A 14,142-nucleotide genomic window follows, 5' to 3' on the forward strand; every position below is an offset into this window, starting at 1 on the left:
CACTAGCAAATCCTTGGGATATGATGAGCTAGATTCGACGGGCGTGTCACTCGGAGACTTTGAGCTGGTCTACGCAAAGCTAAGAATGACAGCTGAGACTCTCGGTCACGGCAAATATCACGGCTAAAGTTTATTGAAAGTAACCGCTTGTCGAACGCTGGCAGAGCGAGGTATTTCGCGTGCCTCTGACTCGGCGGCTTCTGCGCTGCGGTTCGAAATTGATGCATGCGCAAGCGCAACTAATTCTGTACCTCGTTCGAGATAGCAAGACCTGGGATACCGCCCGGCTGGTTCGTTAGGGGTCAGACATGAGGTTGGAATTGAAGCCTCTCGGTGCAGAGTTGGCCAAGGTCGCTGCCTCGCTGCTTTTCCCATGAGGTTGGAATTGAAGCCTCTCGGTGCAGAGTTGGCCAAGGTCGCTGCCTCGCTGCTTTTCCCATGAGGTTGGAATTGAAGCCTCTCGGTGCAGAGTTGGCCAAGGTCGCTGCCTCGCTGCTTTTACATACGCCCCCTTGTTAGCGCTGCGGCTCAGGGGCATTACTCAGATCCGTCCTCAACGCGACGAATGATACCAGGAAAAGTTATCTGCATACGCCATCTTTCTCAGCTCCCGGCAAATCGAATTATGCCCAACGGGTTTTCCAGGCAAGTAATAGTCTTTTACTTGCCAAGTATCACAAGCGCGCCTAGACGAGGCGTTGTGGCTACCTGGTCGATACCGGAGAAAGACGCTGACTTTGGAATTGGTCCTATTGGCAGTACTGACCATTGGCCTGTCACACAGTCGCGCTTGGCTTTAATCCAATTGCCTGCTGCATGTACTGGATCAGCCCGATCCCTGCTCTCCTTCCTCTCCCACTGGCCTAGAACAAACCTGTCACCCACGATCCCACCGCCGTTCCTTGTTGGTGTATACATCATGGCTGGAGCTGAACTGAAGCACAATTAGCCATTCCACCGGTCTTTCCCGCCAGCCTTAGGTTGTGGCTAATCTTCCGGCGCCTCCCCGATATCACGTCTTGCAGTCTACGGCCATCTATCATTCTTGGCCGCCCCCCCGTTCCCACATTATCATTCCACCTCCACTCGTTTCTACATTGACGTGCCGATAGCATTCGTTCACTTTTTCAAAACACCTTCCTTTTCGCTTTGAGTACTGGTCGGCAGCCATGAATCACGCTCGACAGGCTACGGCCTCCTCAACGGCCACCGAGACACCCGCAAGATCCATCACACCTGAAGACGACGTAATCCAGCCCGCTCAGCGACTAAATGCAAATCCTTTCGCAACACCGTACGGTTCGTCGCCAGCTTCAAGAAATGCATCATCAACGGCATTGCATCTGATAGACCAGCCGCGATACTTTCATTCAAGACGAGTAAAGAAGGGCTCCGTTGAGAGGCCATGGATGGATAGGAAGGATCCCAAGGAGAAATGGGTCACAATCATTCCTCTTGTTGGCATATTTGTGGGACTAGCATTGTCCGGGGTTCTTATCTGGGATGGATTACGGAGTGTTGTGAATCACAACTACTGCGAGATCTTGAACGAAGACTTCTCGAATGGCTTGAATTCCAAGATCTGGACAAAAGAAGTTGAAGTTGGCGGCTTTGGGTGAGTGCGAGATTCGGTTTGATTCGAATTATTCTAATGTTTATCTAACAGCAACGGCCAATTTGAGATGACAACCAACACGGATGAGAACGCTTATGTCCAAGACGGCATGTTATATATCAAGCCAACCCTCCAGGATGCTGCCTTGATTGAGAAAAATAATGTTATCAATCTTCAAAACAGCAGTTGCACTTCTACCGTCGCAGCGAATTGTATCGCCGGAACCAACGTCACAAATGGAACCATTGTAAATCCTGCGAAGTCCGCTCGTCTCAACACCAAGCTCGGAGCAACTATTCAATTTGGGCGCGTGGAGGTGACTGCTCAGCTGCCTGCTGGAGACTGGCTCTGGCCTGCTATATGGATGTTGCCTCGGGACAGCAAATATGGCGACTGGCCCAGGTCAGGTGAAATTGATATTATGGAATCTCGTGGCAACAACTGGACCTACGCGCAAGGTGGAAACAACATCGTTAGTAGTACGCTTCACTGGGGACCGAACGCGAACAACGATGCGTGGTGGCGCAACAATGTCAAGCGCAAGGCTCTCCATACTACCTATGCCTCCGGCTTCCACACCTTCGGATTGGAGGTAAGCTACCACAATATTTAGGACAAGCAATAGCCGTTATTAACTCTGAAATAGTGGAGCGAGAAGTACATCTTCACCTACATTGACACTCGCCTTCTACAAGTCATGTACACGCACTTTAACGAGCCCTTCTGGAAGTATGGCCAGTTTCCTCTCTCTGACAGTAATGGTACTAGTCTCCAGGATCCTTGGAGCTATACTGGCCGGGACTCTACGCCCTTTGACCAGAACTTCTACCTTATTCTGAACGTCGCCGTCGGTGGTACTAATGGCTGGTTTAAGGATGGTGCATCCGGCAAGCCTTGGCTTGATGGAAGTGTCACTGCTCCCAAAGACTTCTGGGATGCCCGTGACCAGTGGTATCCTACATGGCAGAAGAATGGTGAAATGCGCGTCAAGAGTGTCAAGATGTGGCAGCAGCAAGGGTACAATGGTTGCTAGACGGGGAATTCGATGCACGACTTTCATTTACTTTTTCACTATAGACTAGGACGCAGTTTTCGGTGGGCTCTGGGGGGGTTTCATAATGTAATTTTGGCCTACGGTGTTTGTATCTGGAATGAGGGAATGTATGGAACTCTGAACGATGCGGCGCACGGTTGTACAAAGGGAATACCAAGTGTAGGAAATATAGTTGATCATATTGTCACTCAATGGAGCAGCTACCCCGTACAAACCGGTGCATTAGTTAAGATGTTATTACCCCCCGTCAAGCAAAATATCCGGCTTCCCAAAACGTATGCCATGGAGCATCACTACGCCTACACTTCAGCCTTAACCATTGCACCCCTTAGTCAACAAAGCCAGGGCGCTCTAGAATCTTAGCCCACGTCGACATCGATCAGGTCCCGAGGGTATGGAAAAGTCTATCTCCCGCGCGTCCAGCTTCAGGAGGCCAGATCATCCCGAATTCAGCATGTCTTTCCAATCGCATTCCCATCATCTAGGAACTGGTGTTTAAGCGAGCTCCAGGCTGAACTCCTCCGGGACGGCTCTTTTCGCGTACCTGAAAAACGCCCACAAGTCGGCGGCCGCAGCTGAAGGCCAATTGCTGAGACAGCCACAACGCCTCGCGTACCTGAGTTGCGCGTTCATGGCGCACCAAGGAGTTTCGGCGTGAGCGAAGGCCAGGTCTGGGTTTCCGTCCCTGCATCTGATTCATCCGGGGCGCCTAGGAGTTTACGATAGCTTGGCTCTTTTGACAGGCCCAATGGTGAGCTTGGCAAAGAGGATGATGGATTTTAGCAGCTATCACGAGGGCATTACCGCAGCCCAAGAGACGTATGACGGGCGTAAGGGAAGATGGGGGCTCGGGGTAGCAGTGCTCCTTCTCTCTCACAGGCTCATATTAATAGATCGACGGTGAGCCGGTTGCCTACATGTTCGAGAACGTAAACAACCTTTCTGGTCAACTCCCAGGTCGACTCTTGACAGCTTCGTAGTGAGACGGCGGACTGCAGCTGGCAGACGACCCACGAAATGCCTGCCTAGCCCTAGGAGAGCCGCTGTCATGATGCTTGCGATAACCCAGGTGGACCTTTACCCACGTTTGCTGGGTCCCCGAAGCGAGATGCTGCTGCTTTTACAGCGCGAAGACAGGCACCGCCACGTGCATGGAAGACATTCTTGGCGGCAATCCGTGCTGGGTTTGGAACCCCTGTCCCTGGTCTTTCAACCTACAGCCTGTACGGGTTCCGGTGTCCCCCCCAGTGTGCGCGCGACACACCACATCCAATTTCACTAAAAATTTAGTTCAATTGTGCACCATATAGCGTAGAGACTGTACTCTTACAAAAGGGCAATATAATTACTTATAAGCAAGGTGTGTGCACTTTATAAGAAAAATAAAGTATTTTTTTAAGCTTAATTGTAAGGGCTAAACTTAAAGTTCTCTAGTGTGCAAGAAAGCGAAATTAATGCGCGCACACTGACAGGGGGAGCTCGTACAGGCTGTATCGAATTTGGGAAGCGTGGGAGACGGAGATCACGACCACCACTCGCTGCGATACGGTGGTGATAACGCTATTGATAGCCCTGCTAACTGTTCGTCCCGTTCGCAGAGTCTCTGGGAGGTTTCTGGAGACACCTACGTAGCGGTTCTATGGGTGGGATTTTGTGTGGCCTGAATCATCGGGCGTGCTGGTTTGCCGTCAGCGCATCTGAGGTGCAAAGCCACGGCTCAAACAAGGCAGGAGCATCAATGCGACAGCGACTCATCGGCCTGCCCCCCTTTCGCAGGCGGCTCCTTAAATTGACGGAAAAGCTCTTTCAGCCGCGCCGCCTTGCTCTAACCGCATATCGTGACGACTCAGGTACGCCCTCGTGCTTAGAATTTTCTACGGCGACACTTCAACATCCGCCATCCATTGGCACTTGGCACGATGCCAGAAGGCTGAGCTGGATGACTTTTCCTTATTGTTGTGCAATAAGCATAGCACCACAATATTACTGTGTGCGCAAATAGGAGGCCATGTTGCTGCATGCGCGCCTTCCTCCAGCTGTCGTATCTGAGCCTCGGGACCCAATCGAGGTCCACTTATGATGGGCAGGAACACTAGCTTTTTTGTGCCAGCTAGAAAACGCCAGTAGAGGTTCGCTGCCTCCTCCCTCGCCTGTTGTTGGTCGAGATGGTGCTGGGGGTGGCCGCCAAGCCTAAACCGTCGGTAGCCTTCAGCACGACCGACCACGCTGATGGCCCGTTCGACTTTGTACTACGCTATCCTTTATCACGTTAAAATTGGTCCTCATGTTATCGATAAGAGCCCACCAATCAAATCAGCCTAATGAACTCTGAGGACCTTAACGTGATAAGGGATACCTCTGCCAGCTCTCCCGTTCAAGCGGCAGTCGACAGCCCCCGTCGTTGATATGGCGGGGTACGGTCACCGCTCACAACCATGTGTCGAGCTCTCCAGGGCTCCCCTTGATAGCATTGTGGAACCGGAGCTCCTTTCTGTGCAATAAACGAAAACCTAGAAAAGTTCCAGATGTCCCCGCCCGTACCAATTCCATGCGCGCGTCACAGTCAGCCACAGTTCCAGGCCACTGCGGGTTAAATTTCGGTGGATATAATGTGGCTTTATTGAAGACCCTCCAGCACGGCCTTCATAATTCCTCCTAATCCGGCTACTTTTATACAAAGTCGGTTTACCTTGATTCCAATGCAGCCACATGCAGGGGTTCTATCACAAGAATAGACGCACGCTAGCCATGACGACTGTCTGACCTGATAGGGCCGGGTGTCACACTGCTGTGGTTTGCCTTTTCATGTTGGCTGTCTCCCACTATCGCTCTCTCATGCACTCTGTATCCACCACCCCCGTTGGCGTCTAACCGTCCCGGTTAACCACGTTCGTTTCTTCCCACACAGCCAGAAGCTTCTTGTTGGGGCTTTTCTCCGAGCCGCCGTCTCTCTTTCTATAATTCCTTGCTACTGTCCTTGTGTCATCAAGGTCTTGCTGGGCTCTATCCTAGAACCCCCCGCTGCCGATCCCCATTGTAAGACGTGATTCTTAACGTGCATGAAGCTTTCTTGACTAACCTTTAGCTACAGCTTTTCCTTCATGACGGTCGCTTTCCTATATTCCTTCGTGGTTCCGTGGTCTCTCGTTTAGACCGTTACAATCGCTCCCTGTGCTTTCTGACAATCGTTTATGCCCGCCTAATTCGCAGAGTCTTGGGAAAAAAATACGACGCTTCAGCATACTGTCATTCCAATTCTGAATAGGATAATACCTTAGTTCGAAGCCCGTCATGAGTTCACTTAATAATGAGAAGCCGTCCACCGACGGTACCAGGACGCCCATCACTCAACCCCAGCACCCTTCAATGCTCATCTCGGAAAAGTTCCCGCCTCCATCTCCAAGATTCCTAGATGGCGCGTTAACGCCCGCCAGCATGGGCTCGCGGAGGCCTTCATTCTCTGGATCAATGCGGTCCACACAGAGCGGCTTCATGGAGGAGATTAAGCACGAAGTCATGGTTAACTATCTGTTCCAGCAGCAGTGCGGCCGACTATGGGTCGGAGATGGGAGTGGGGAGCTCGAGGGTGTCCTGCTCAGGAAAAGCAGAGGAAATTACATGGCCTGCCCGCCACAACTGGCAAACTCAGCATTCGCATACTACTGCGCGCAGCTGAATGTTCAGGTATATCTTCAGATGTGGTAATTAGAGGCACGAAAAGCTGACTATAATACAGGTCGCCATGACCGTAAACTCCCGAATCATCAAGACTTTTCTTCAGTGGTCACCGGAAGCAACAGATGTGCCGCTCATGAACGGTTTGAGGGTTCAGATTTTACCCACTATTGACGACTTACCAAAAGCCCGAAAGAACCAATTCGCAGCTTTCGTTGCATCAGAGGCTCTGCTGATCGTGTGGGACGACGAGGCCATGAACATTATGGCCCGTGCGAAGGCAATTGAGGACGAACTGATGGAGTTGGTATGGAAGACCGGCGAACCGGAAGAAGAGCAAGAAGAACGCAAAGGCCCAGCTGTCGTGGAGTGTGAAATCGACGAGGAGAGCGGAGAAATCAAGCCAGAGAAGAGGCCGACACACATTCAGAATTCTGTGCTGGTTGGCTTTACAATGCTTATTATCACTATCATGTTGGGAGCTGGTTTCAGGTCCATTGCTATTGAGATAGCAGTTGACCGTGGATATGCTCGTCTCGCTTTCCTCGCTTTAACGCCTGTTCAGATTTTCTTCACTCTGGTATGATGCCCCGCGTGCTCCTCCTTGAGCTGTTTGCTAATACTTTCTGCAGTTCTTTGCACAAGTTATTGTCGGTTGTCTTGCTCAGTGTATTGGACCTGTCCGCCAAATGACTACCAACTCGAGGTATTACTCTGCACTACTGCCTCGTCGGATCACAGGTCGTACTCTTCCTCACATCACCATCCAATGCCCTGTCTACAAGGAGGGCCTTGCTTCTGTCATTGCACCCACAGTAAAGTCGATTAAGCAAGCCATGTCAACGTACGAACTTCAGGGAGGCTCCGCAAACATGTTCATCAACGACGATGGTCTTCAAATCATTAGCGAGGACGAACGCCAAGCCCGTATTGAATTCTATGCTGATCACAGCATTGGATGGACCGCGAGGCCCAAGCACGGAGAGAACGGCTTCGTTCGTAAGGGTAAATTCAAGAAGGCTTCAAACATGAACTACGGTCTTATGTTGTCCAACAATGTCGAAGAGAGGCTTAATATGGTTCAAAGAGGAGAAAACTGGACTCAAGCTGATGAAGCTGTTGAGTACGAGAGATGCCTCAAAGAGGTTCTTCAGGAGAATGGCCGTGCTTGGGCTGATGGTAACATCCGTGTTGGTGATTACATTGTTTTGAGTAAGTTCCCCATTTAACGATGATCAAAAATGGTCGTTCTGACAGGTTCATTAGTTGACTCTGACACTCGTGTTCCTTCTGACTGCCTTATTGATGCTGCTAGCGAAATGGAGCAGTCTCCCGAAGTCGGTATCATGCAATTCTCATCTGGTGTCATGCAGGTCGTCCACACGTACTTCGAAAACGGGTATGCATTATTCAAATCCCCATTCTCTACATATACTAAGCCTAACCTGCTAGTATCACATTCTTTACCAATCTAATCTACACGGCTATTCGTTACACTGTCTCTAACGGCGACGTCGCTCCTTTCGTCGGCCACAACGCCATTCTTCGCTGGTCCGCCATCCAACAGGTTTCGTTCTTCGACGAAGACGGCTATGAGAAATTCTGGTCCGAATCGCACGTTTCCGAAGACTTCGACATGTCTCTGCGCCTACAGGTCAACGGCTACATTATCCGCCTCGCCGCCTGGGCCGGAGAGGGCTTCAAAGAAGGTGTCTCTCTCACCGTGTACGATGAACTCGCACGTTGGGAGAAATACGCCTACGGCTGCAACGAACTGCTCTTCCACCCAATGCGTCTCTGGCTAACCCGTGGCCCGTTTACCGAGCTGTTCCGCCGTTTCCTCTTCTCCAACATCCGCTTCACGTCCAAAATCACCATCATCTCCTACATCGGAACCTACTACGCCATCGGCGCCGCCTGGATCATGACAACCGCTAACTACCTCGCCATCGGCTGGTTCAATGGCTACCTCGACAAGTACTACATCGACTCATGGAAGGTGTGGTTCTCGATCGTCATCGTCTTCAACGGGCTCGGCAACGTCGCGTTGGCGATAATGCGATACCGCATCGGCGACCGCTCCTTCCTGGGCGCGCTGCTCGAGAACTTCAAATGGATCCTCATGCTCGGCATCTTCCTGGGCGGTCTATCTCTGCACGTATCGCAGGCGCTGCTCGCGCACATGTTCGAGATCGACATGACGTGGGGCGCGACGTCCAAGGAAGCCGAGTTCTCGAATTTCTTCATCGAGGTGCCCAAGGTGCTCAAGCGCTTCAAGTTCTCGATTGCCTTTTCGCTTCTCGGCATAGTCGCCATGATCGTCCTGGCCGTTGCGCCGTTCGTCCCGCATGACTGGAAAATCCAGGACTTCGTCGCTATCCTGCCCATGGCGACCGTGACCGCCAGTCATTTGCTCTTGCCCATCGCGCTCAATCCGGCGCTGATGACGTTTTCGTGGTAGAGAGGGGACGGCGGGTTATCGGTCCAGCGGTACTTGGTGCCTCCATCTCCATCGCGTTATCGATGTCGTGCGGGGCTTTTGGGTGTTTGGCGGGCGGGCGTTTCGAGCACTTTGCGAATCAGGTCGGCGTCGAGGCATTCTGGGATTGGGCGACGTATATAAGACACGGATAGAATTGTTCGATCTTTTTTTCCCTTCCTCCCATGAGAGCACAAAATAGCATTTCCTCTTTTCCGTCTTTCTTTCTCTTCAATGTCTCTTGTTAAGTCTGGGAAATTAATCAGCATGACGGTGATACGGTTGGTAATTTCTATTTGTCTAAGGGGAGAGGGTAGGTGGGCGTGATGCGGTTAAAGATATCCTAAGAGGTTCGTGTATATATTCAGATGGGTAGATGATGAATATTGAGGCTATGTAATGCCGTATGTGCCCTATGCTATAGTGATTATATATGAGGCGTGGTAATGAATCTGGAGCTTCACCGGTATATTCGGCGTCATAGGAGTGGTGAGTTGGCTTCGCAGTTAGCGGAATTAGCTTGACACTAGAGAAGGGTGGTATGACAGCTTTTGAGGTCTGACCACAAAGAGTGGGGGAAAGTAAATCTCTAGAATCTAGGAAAGTCGTGAGGGAATACCTCGATAGTGCGCCGAAATTCCACTCTAGATATACTTAGGTCCTTGCGGGTTGATCATCTGCGTTAGAAATCCCTTCCTTAATTATCGGTATCATTGAGTAGATTAGAAAATACCAGTGGCAGTACAGGGCAATGAAATCTTAATAGATATTTTAGGGGATAACGTTCCAGAGAATCGTAGAATAAGATTGGGTTTGCCACAACCACGTAAGTTCAAAATAAAGAAGAGTCTGGATATACTAAGCGTGGGTTGGATGCATTTATGAGATGGGGCAAGGGAGGAAATGGCGGCGGAGAACCGTTGCACAGGCAATAAACCAAGAATATGTGGTTAGTGAACCACTAGTGTCCTCGGGAACAGCAATGCCAGCTAGGATAAGGAAACATCATTGAAGGAGTGACAGCCTAATTAACCAAGAGAAACATTGCACAAGTAACAATCCCTTATACCCGTCTATCCGTGAAATCACTCTTCTGGGGTTAACTTTCAGCCTGTTAACCTCGCCCTCCCATAGCTAATCGGAACGCCTCCTGTCCTTTCTCCAGCATCTCTTTGCGTCCTTGCAAGAAGTTTCGTTGCCGCGTTACCTCAGGTGCCTCAGCCGCTACGTACTCGACCTCCTCATCGGTAAGTCCAGTAATCACCAATGGCGAGAGGATGGCCGAGGGCAAAGTGTCGACAAGGTGCCGTTCAATAACTTGCTTGGTCACGGCTGCAATGAAGTATTTTAGTTCGTCCTAGAGGGTTGTAATCAGTTAGCATTAACCGCAAACTTTCCAGGGATAAGAAGTGCAAAATTTTGACCACGATTGAAGTATCAAGTGGCTAAGACGAGGTACTCCTTTAGTAAACTCACTTTGTAATAGGCTGTTTGGCTGTCAAGCGCCTCCTCCGCTGAAAATTTGTCCATATCCTGCACAATTCGTCCTTTGGGCATTTGCGGTTCAATGGGCGTTTGTTCACGTTCATTGACGGAATGTTTACCCACCATAGTGAGAGTGTCAGTGACCGCCGCCAGAGCACTAGCGTACTTATTCTGACGTTGCTTTTGGACGGTGGTTGTATAATAATGGTTATAAGTCATTGGAGGGCGGGCCTTGTCCGCGATGATCTTAGCTAGCTCTCCGCGACTGGCTTGAAGGGAGGACTCTAAGGCAGCGTCCACACGTAGACCCACGAGACGCGATTTAATTTCAGGAGCGGCAGCGTGTTGGAGAACAATTTCCACAAAATTCTTACAGGCGTCCGCCACTTTGTTGATGTGTGCCGTAGCTAATCCATTCCATGGCTCGGATTGTTCCCAGAATAATTGACTGATAAGCAGTGGGTTAAAATTCCCGGGTAGTTCACAGCCGCGAGACCGTTCGAGGACACGCTGAACCCATAAAATTGCTGCGCTGCGGGTTAATTTTTGCGGATGTAGGACACCTAGGTCGACGTTTTGTTCTTCTTGGTTTTTGCCATCCTCATCCTCATCCTCGCTGTTACTCTCCTCGCCCTTACCATTGGGTGGAGGAATGACGAATTTTTTACCGTAGCGGCTCATCTGTTTAGCAAATTGGAGGTTGAGGTGTTGGATTACCGCGCGGAACCTGCGGATATTCTCAGTTGAATCTACAGCTGCGTTCATCTCAACGGACCCGAAGAAGGGATTCTCGTAATGGCCTTTCACCGCAGACTTCAAGATATCGTTGATTGTCGTGCTGATACCCATGAGAAACATCTTTTGTTCGGAGATAGTGGTCCTTTTGTCGCCCAACCGCCCAAACTCGTCCATCGTATCCTTCAATTTAATGTCCAGCTCTTTCTTGAGGTGAGGAATCTCCTTCTTCAGATGGTTGTTTAGTAGCTGACTTAGACGTGTCCTCAGCATTTCAATTCCCACCATATCGCGAGGGAGGTGACGGTATCTACCATCATTGAAGAACATGCGCTCGGATGAATTGCGTTCCTGAAATGTCATCCCCAATTCTCCATCAGCCCGGTTCTTGAGTATATGCCACCCGAGTTCAAAGTAAATATCCTTATTTTGAGCTAGATCTATCCAGTCTTTCTCATTGTCAGAGCCGGGGCGAAGAAAGTCCGGTTTAGTGATAATTCCAAGCGTTCGGCTTCCTTTATCGTCAATTCTTCGACAGTAATCCAGGATAATCTGGTTAGCATAGTCGTTCTTTGCCGATACAACTGCAAGGATAATGGTTCGCTCGTTGCTGATATACTCTTCCACAAGACTTCGGATCAATCGCACGTCTTCTTTGCTCTGTGACTTGTTCTCAGAGTGTATGAGTCCAGGTAGATCGACCAAGGTCCTTGAGTAAATTAGTAGACGGTAATTTCTCTTTCAGAGCAGTCTTACAATTGAGGCCTTCCTGGTCCGCATATTTCGATACTCAGGACGTCCCTGGAAAAAGCTCGGGAATTACCTTGGCCGACTTCACCGAGGCCCATGAGAGATGTTGCTTCGTCCATAAGCGCGGGCAATTCAGAGAAGTCATTTATCGACTTGCTAAACTCTCTTAACTTGGCCTGTTCCGGAGCAGGACGAGTTTTGTCCGGCGTAATTTTGGTGGAGATCGATGGTGTATGATCACGACGGAGTACGATCTCAGTGGCAAAACGCGTGCACAAATTCTCTTTCCGGGGAAAAGGTATTTCGGTGATTGCTTCCAATACGGAGCTCTTTCCAGACGATTGATCACCGCATACTACGAGTTGGGGAAGTTGAACGACACCATTGAGGCCAGTACGTCTGAGCTTATCGACGATATCCATTATTTTCCGCTGGCCATCGCTTTGAAGCGACTCCAGAGAACTCGTCGTGACAATTTCAGGATTTACGGATATTTGGGGAGGGGTCGCGGACACATCAGTGTCCGCTTCCTTCTCGATGATATCTTCTGAGGTCATTGTGCCGAAGATTCTGCGATCAGAGGAAGTTATAACTGAGATTAAATAGAGATTGACTAGAGATGAAAGGAGCTGGTCTTGAGATTAACGAGATATGGTGGAAATGATGAGACTGTTAAGAGAAGAAACGAACAGCTTTATATACGACGCACCAGCCCTAAATTCATCGCGATTGTGGTAAGAAGTGCTTTGATACAGGCAGCAATCATTATGCGGCATGTGTTCCGGTACCAAACGCTGACTGAGATGAATGAAAGACGGGCTTCAGAGCTACAGCCTTGGAAACTCTCCAATAAAATCACAAGGCTTACAAACTAAGACATGAACGGAAGATGGTAGAGATGCCTTGCGCGTCAGTGGCGATGCAAAACGTATCAGGGCCCTGACAATGAACCGATGCATGGGATATAGTCGAGCTGAGGACCCTGAGGCATATCGGCTAGTTCTCCAGAACGGGAATTTCAGCGCTTCGGGGAACCATATATTCATGTATTCAAGCATTTGCTAGCTAATGGTTGGCAACCGTTCCTCCGATAGTCTGCTCCACCTCGTAACTGTGCCGCACCAGCCGCCTCAGCCCCGCAGCCTCGCCTCCCAGACCTAGCATCACTATCAATGCGCTGCAGAGTGAGGACTATTGCGGTAAGAGTGGATAAATGATGTCTTACGGCTGTCCGGGCGAAGTGGCGGGCAGTTTTGTGTTCGATAGAGATATTGAGTAAAAGAACATCGTGCAGCATTATCAGACTTGCGGAGGATAGGCCGGCTCTCAGGGGGCCTAAAAAGCAGCCGAAATTGGCTCGTGCGGTAAAAAAGCCACCCACGTCAACAAGAGCGTAAATACATAGATTCTCACCCATTTCCCCAGCCAAATAATGTACCAATCTTCTTCAATATGGGTCGTATTATTAAATCTCGCAAATCTCGTGCTCGTCATTTCACACCTCCACCAGAGATGCTTTATTTATAGCCCCTATCTTATCCAAAAACGCTATTATAATGCGGTGTACTATGGTGTAAGGTTATTTAACGGAAGCTAGGTATCCAGATTCCTAAAGATTTTGTATATGAAATTATAGGGATACCTAAGCGTATATAAAGCGAAATACTCCACTTAAAGCAAGCCTAAACGCTTTATAATTAGGAGGATGCCAAACCTAATCCTTGTGGTTAAAAGCTATACGTTACACGCAAAGATATAGCTGTAATTAGTGCCTATTTAGGCAATCCTACGGTATTTATTAACGAAAAGGGTAAGCTGTGGTAGGATATTGCAGAATCTGTAGGTGTTATACTACTTAATACGCCTTATTTTAAGCCAAAAGGCTACTATATAGTTGAGGCTAGGGCTATTAGTGAGGCCTGCAAACGCGATAAAGATCTTATTACCGCTGTATGCGCTAAGGAAAAAGAGCTAAGCCTAAGGCAAGCAAAGGAGCGCCTTAATTGGGTAGATATATAGCTTAATATAAGGCCTTATTTAAAGGATTTCAAAGATATAGTTTTCTTAGATGAATTTTACTTTGGTATTGGCCTATAAACTATAAAGAAGATTAAACGAAAGCGCGGCTGAGAGTATTGCTATATACTAGAGAATGTTTACTATAAATACGTTACTATAAAGGATAAGAAGGAAAAGGTACGTAAAGAGAACCACCTTAAGCTTCTAAATGTATTTATAGCGATTGGGTATAACTACCGTAGGGTTTTTATGTACAAAGTATTAAACTCTGTTAGTAAGATGGCTACGGCTATATATACTAAGAAAATACTAGCTTAACTTATGCCTAAT

The 14,142-nt window shown here is 49.1% G+C and overlaps 3 protein-coding genes across 3 annotated transcripts; 2 read left to right on the top strand and 1 right to left on the bottom strand.

Moving 5' to 3' along the window:
• Window positions 1–729: 729 nt before the first annotated feature.
• Window positions 730–3,077, top strand: K441DRAFT_699417 (glycoside hydrolase family 16 protein). The gene is made up of 3 exons (XM_067653153.1): window positions 730–1,615; window positions 1,667–2,207; window positions 2,262–3,077. Exons 1-3 carry the CDS (start codon window positions 1,170–1,172, stop codon window positions 2,646–2,648), a joined length of 1,374 nt encoding a protein of 457 aa, XP_067499452.1. The 5' UTR covers window positions 730–1,169; the 3' UTR covers window positions 2,649–3,077.
• A 2,958-nt stretch (window positions 3,078–6,035) lies between these two features.
• On the top strand, window positions 6,036–8,805 carry K441DRAFT_581727 (putative glycosyltransferase family 2 protein; the record flags this gene model as incomplete). The annotated part of the gene is made up of 5 exons (XM_067644424.1): window positions 6,036–6,353; window positions 6,406–6,924; window positions 6,977–7,556; window positions 7,611–7,743; window positions 7,797–8,805. The coding sequence occupies 5 exons, from the start codon at window positions 6,036–6,038 to the stop codon at window positions 8,803–8,805; spliced, it is 2,559 nt and encodes an 852-aa protein (XP_067499453.1).
• A 710-nt stretch (window positions 8,806–9,515) lies between these two features.
• K441DRAFT_666815 (uncharacterized protein) lies at window positions 9,516–12,553 on the bottom strand. Its single transcript, XM_067649718.1, has 3 exons — window positions 11,800–12,553; window positions 10,300–11,752; window positions 9,516–10,180 (listed from the first exon to the last, which is right to left on the bottom strand). Exons 1-3 carry the CDS (start codon window positions 12,348–12,350, stop codon window positions 9,938–9,940), a joined length of 2,247 nt encoding a protein of 748 aa, XP_067499454.1. The 5' UTR covers window positions 12,351–12,553; the 3' UTR covers window positions 9,516–9,937.
• Between the last annotated feature and the right edge of the window lie 1,589 nt (window positions 12,554–14,142).

This window comes from Cenococcum geophilum (assembly GCF_001692895.1).
Source record: "Cenococcum geophilum 1.58 unplaced genomic scaffold K441scaffold_51, whole genome shotgun sequence".
Taxonomy (NCBI): domain Eukaryota; kingdom Fungi; phylum Ascomycota; class Dothideomycetes; order Gloniales; family Gloniaceae; genus Cenococcum; species Cenococcum geophilum.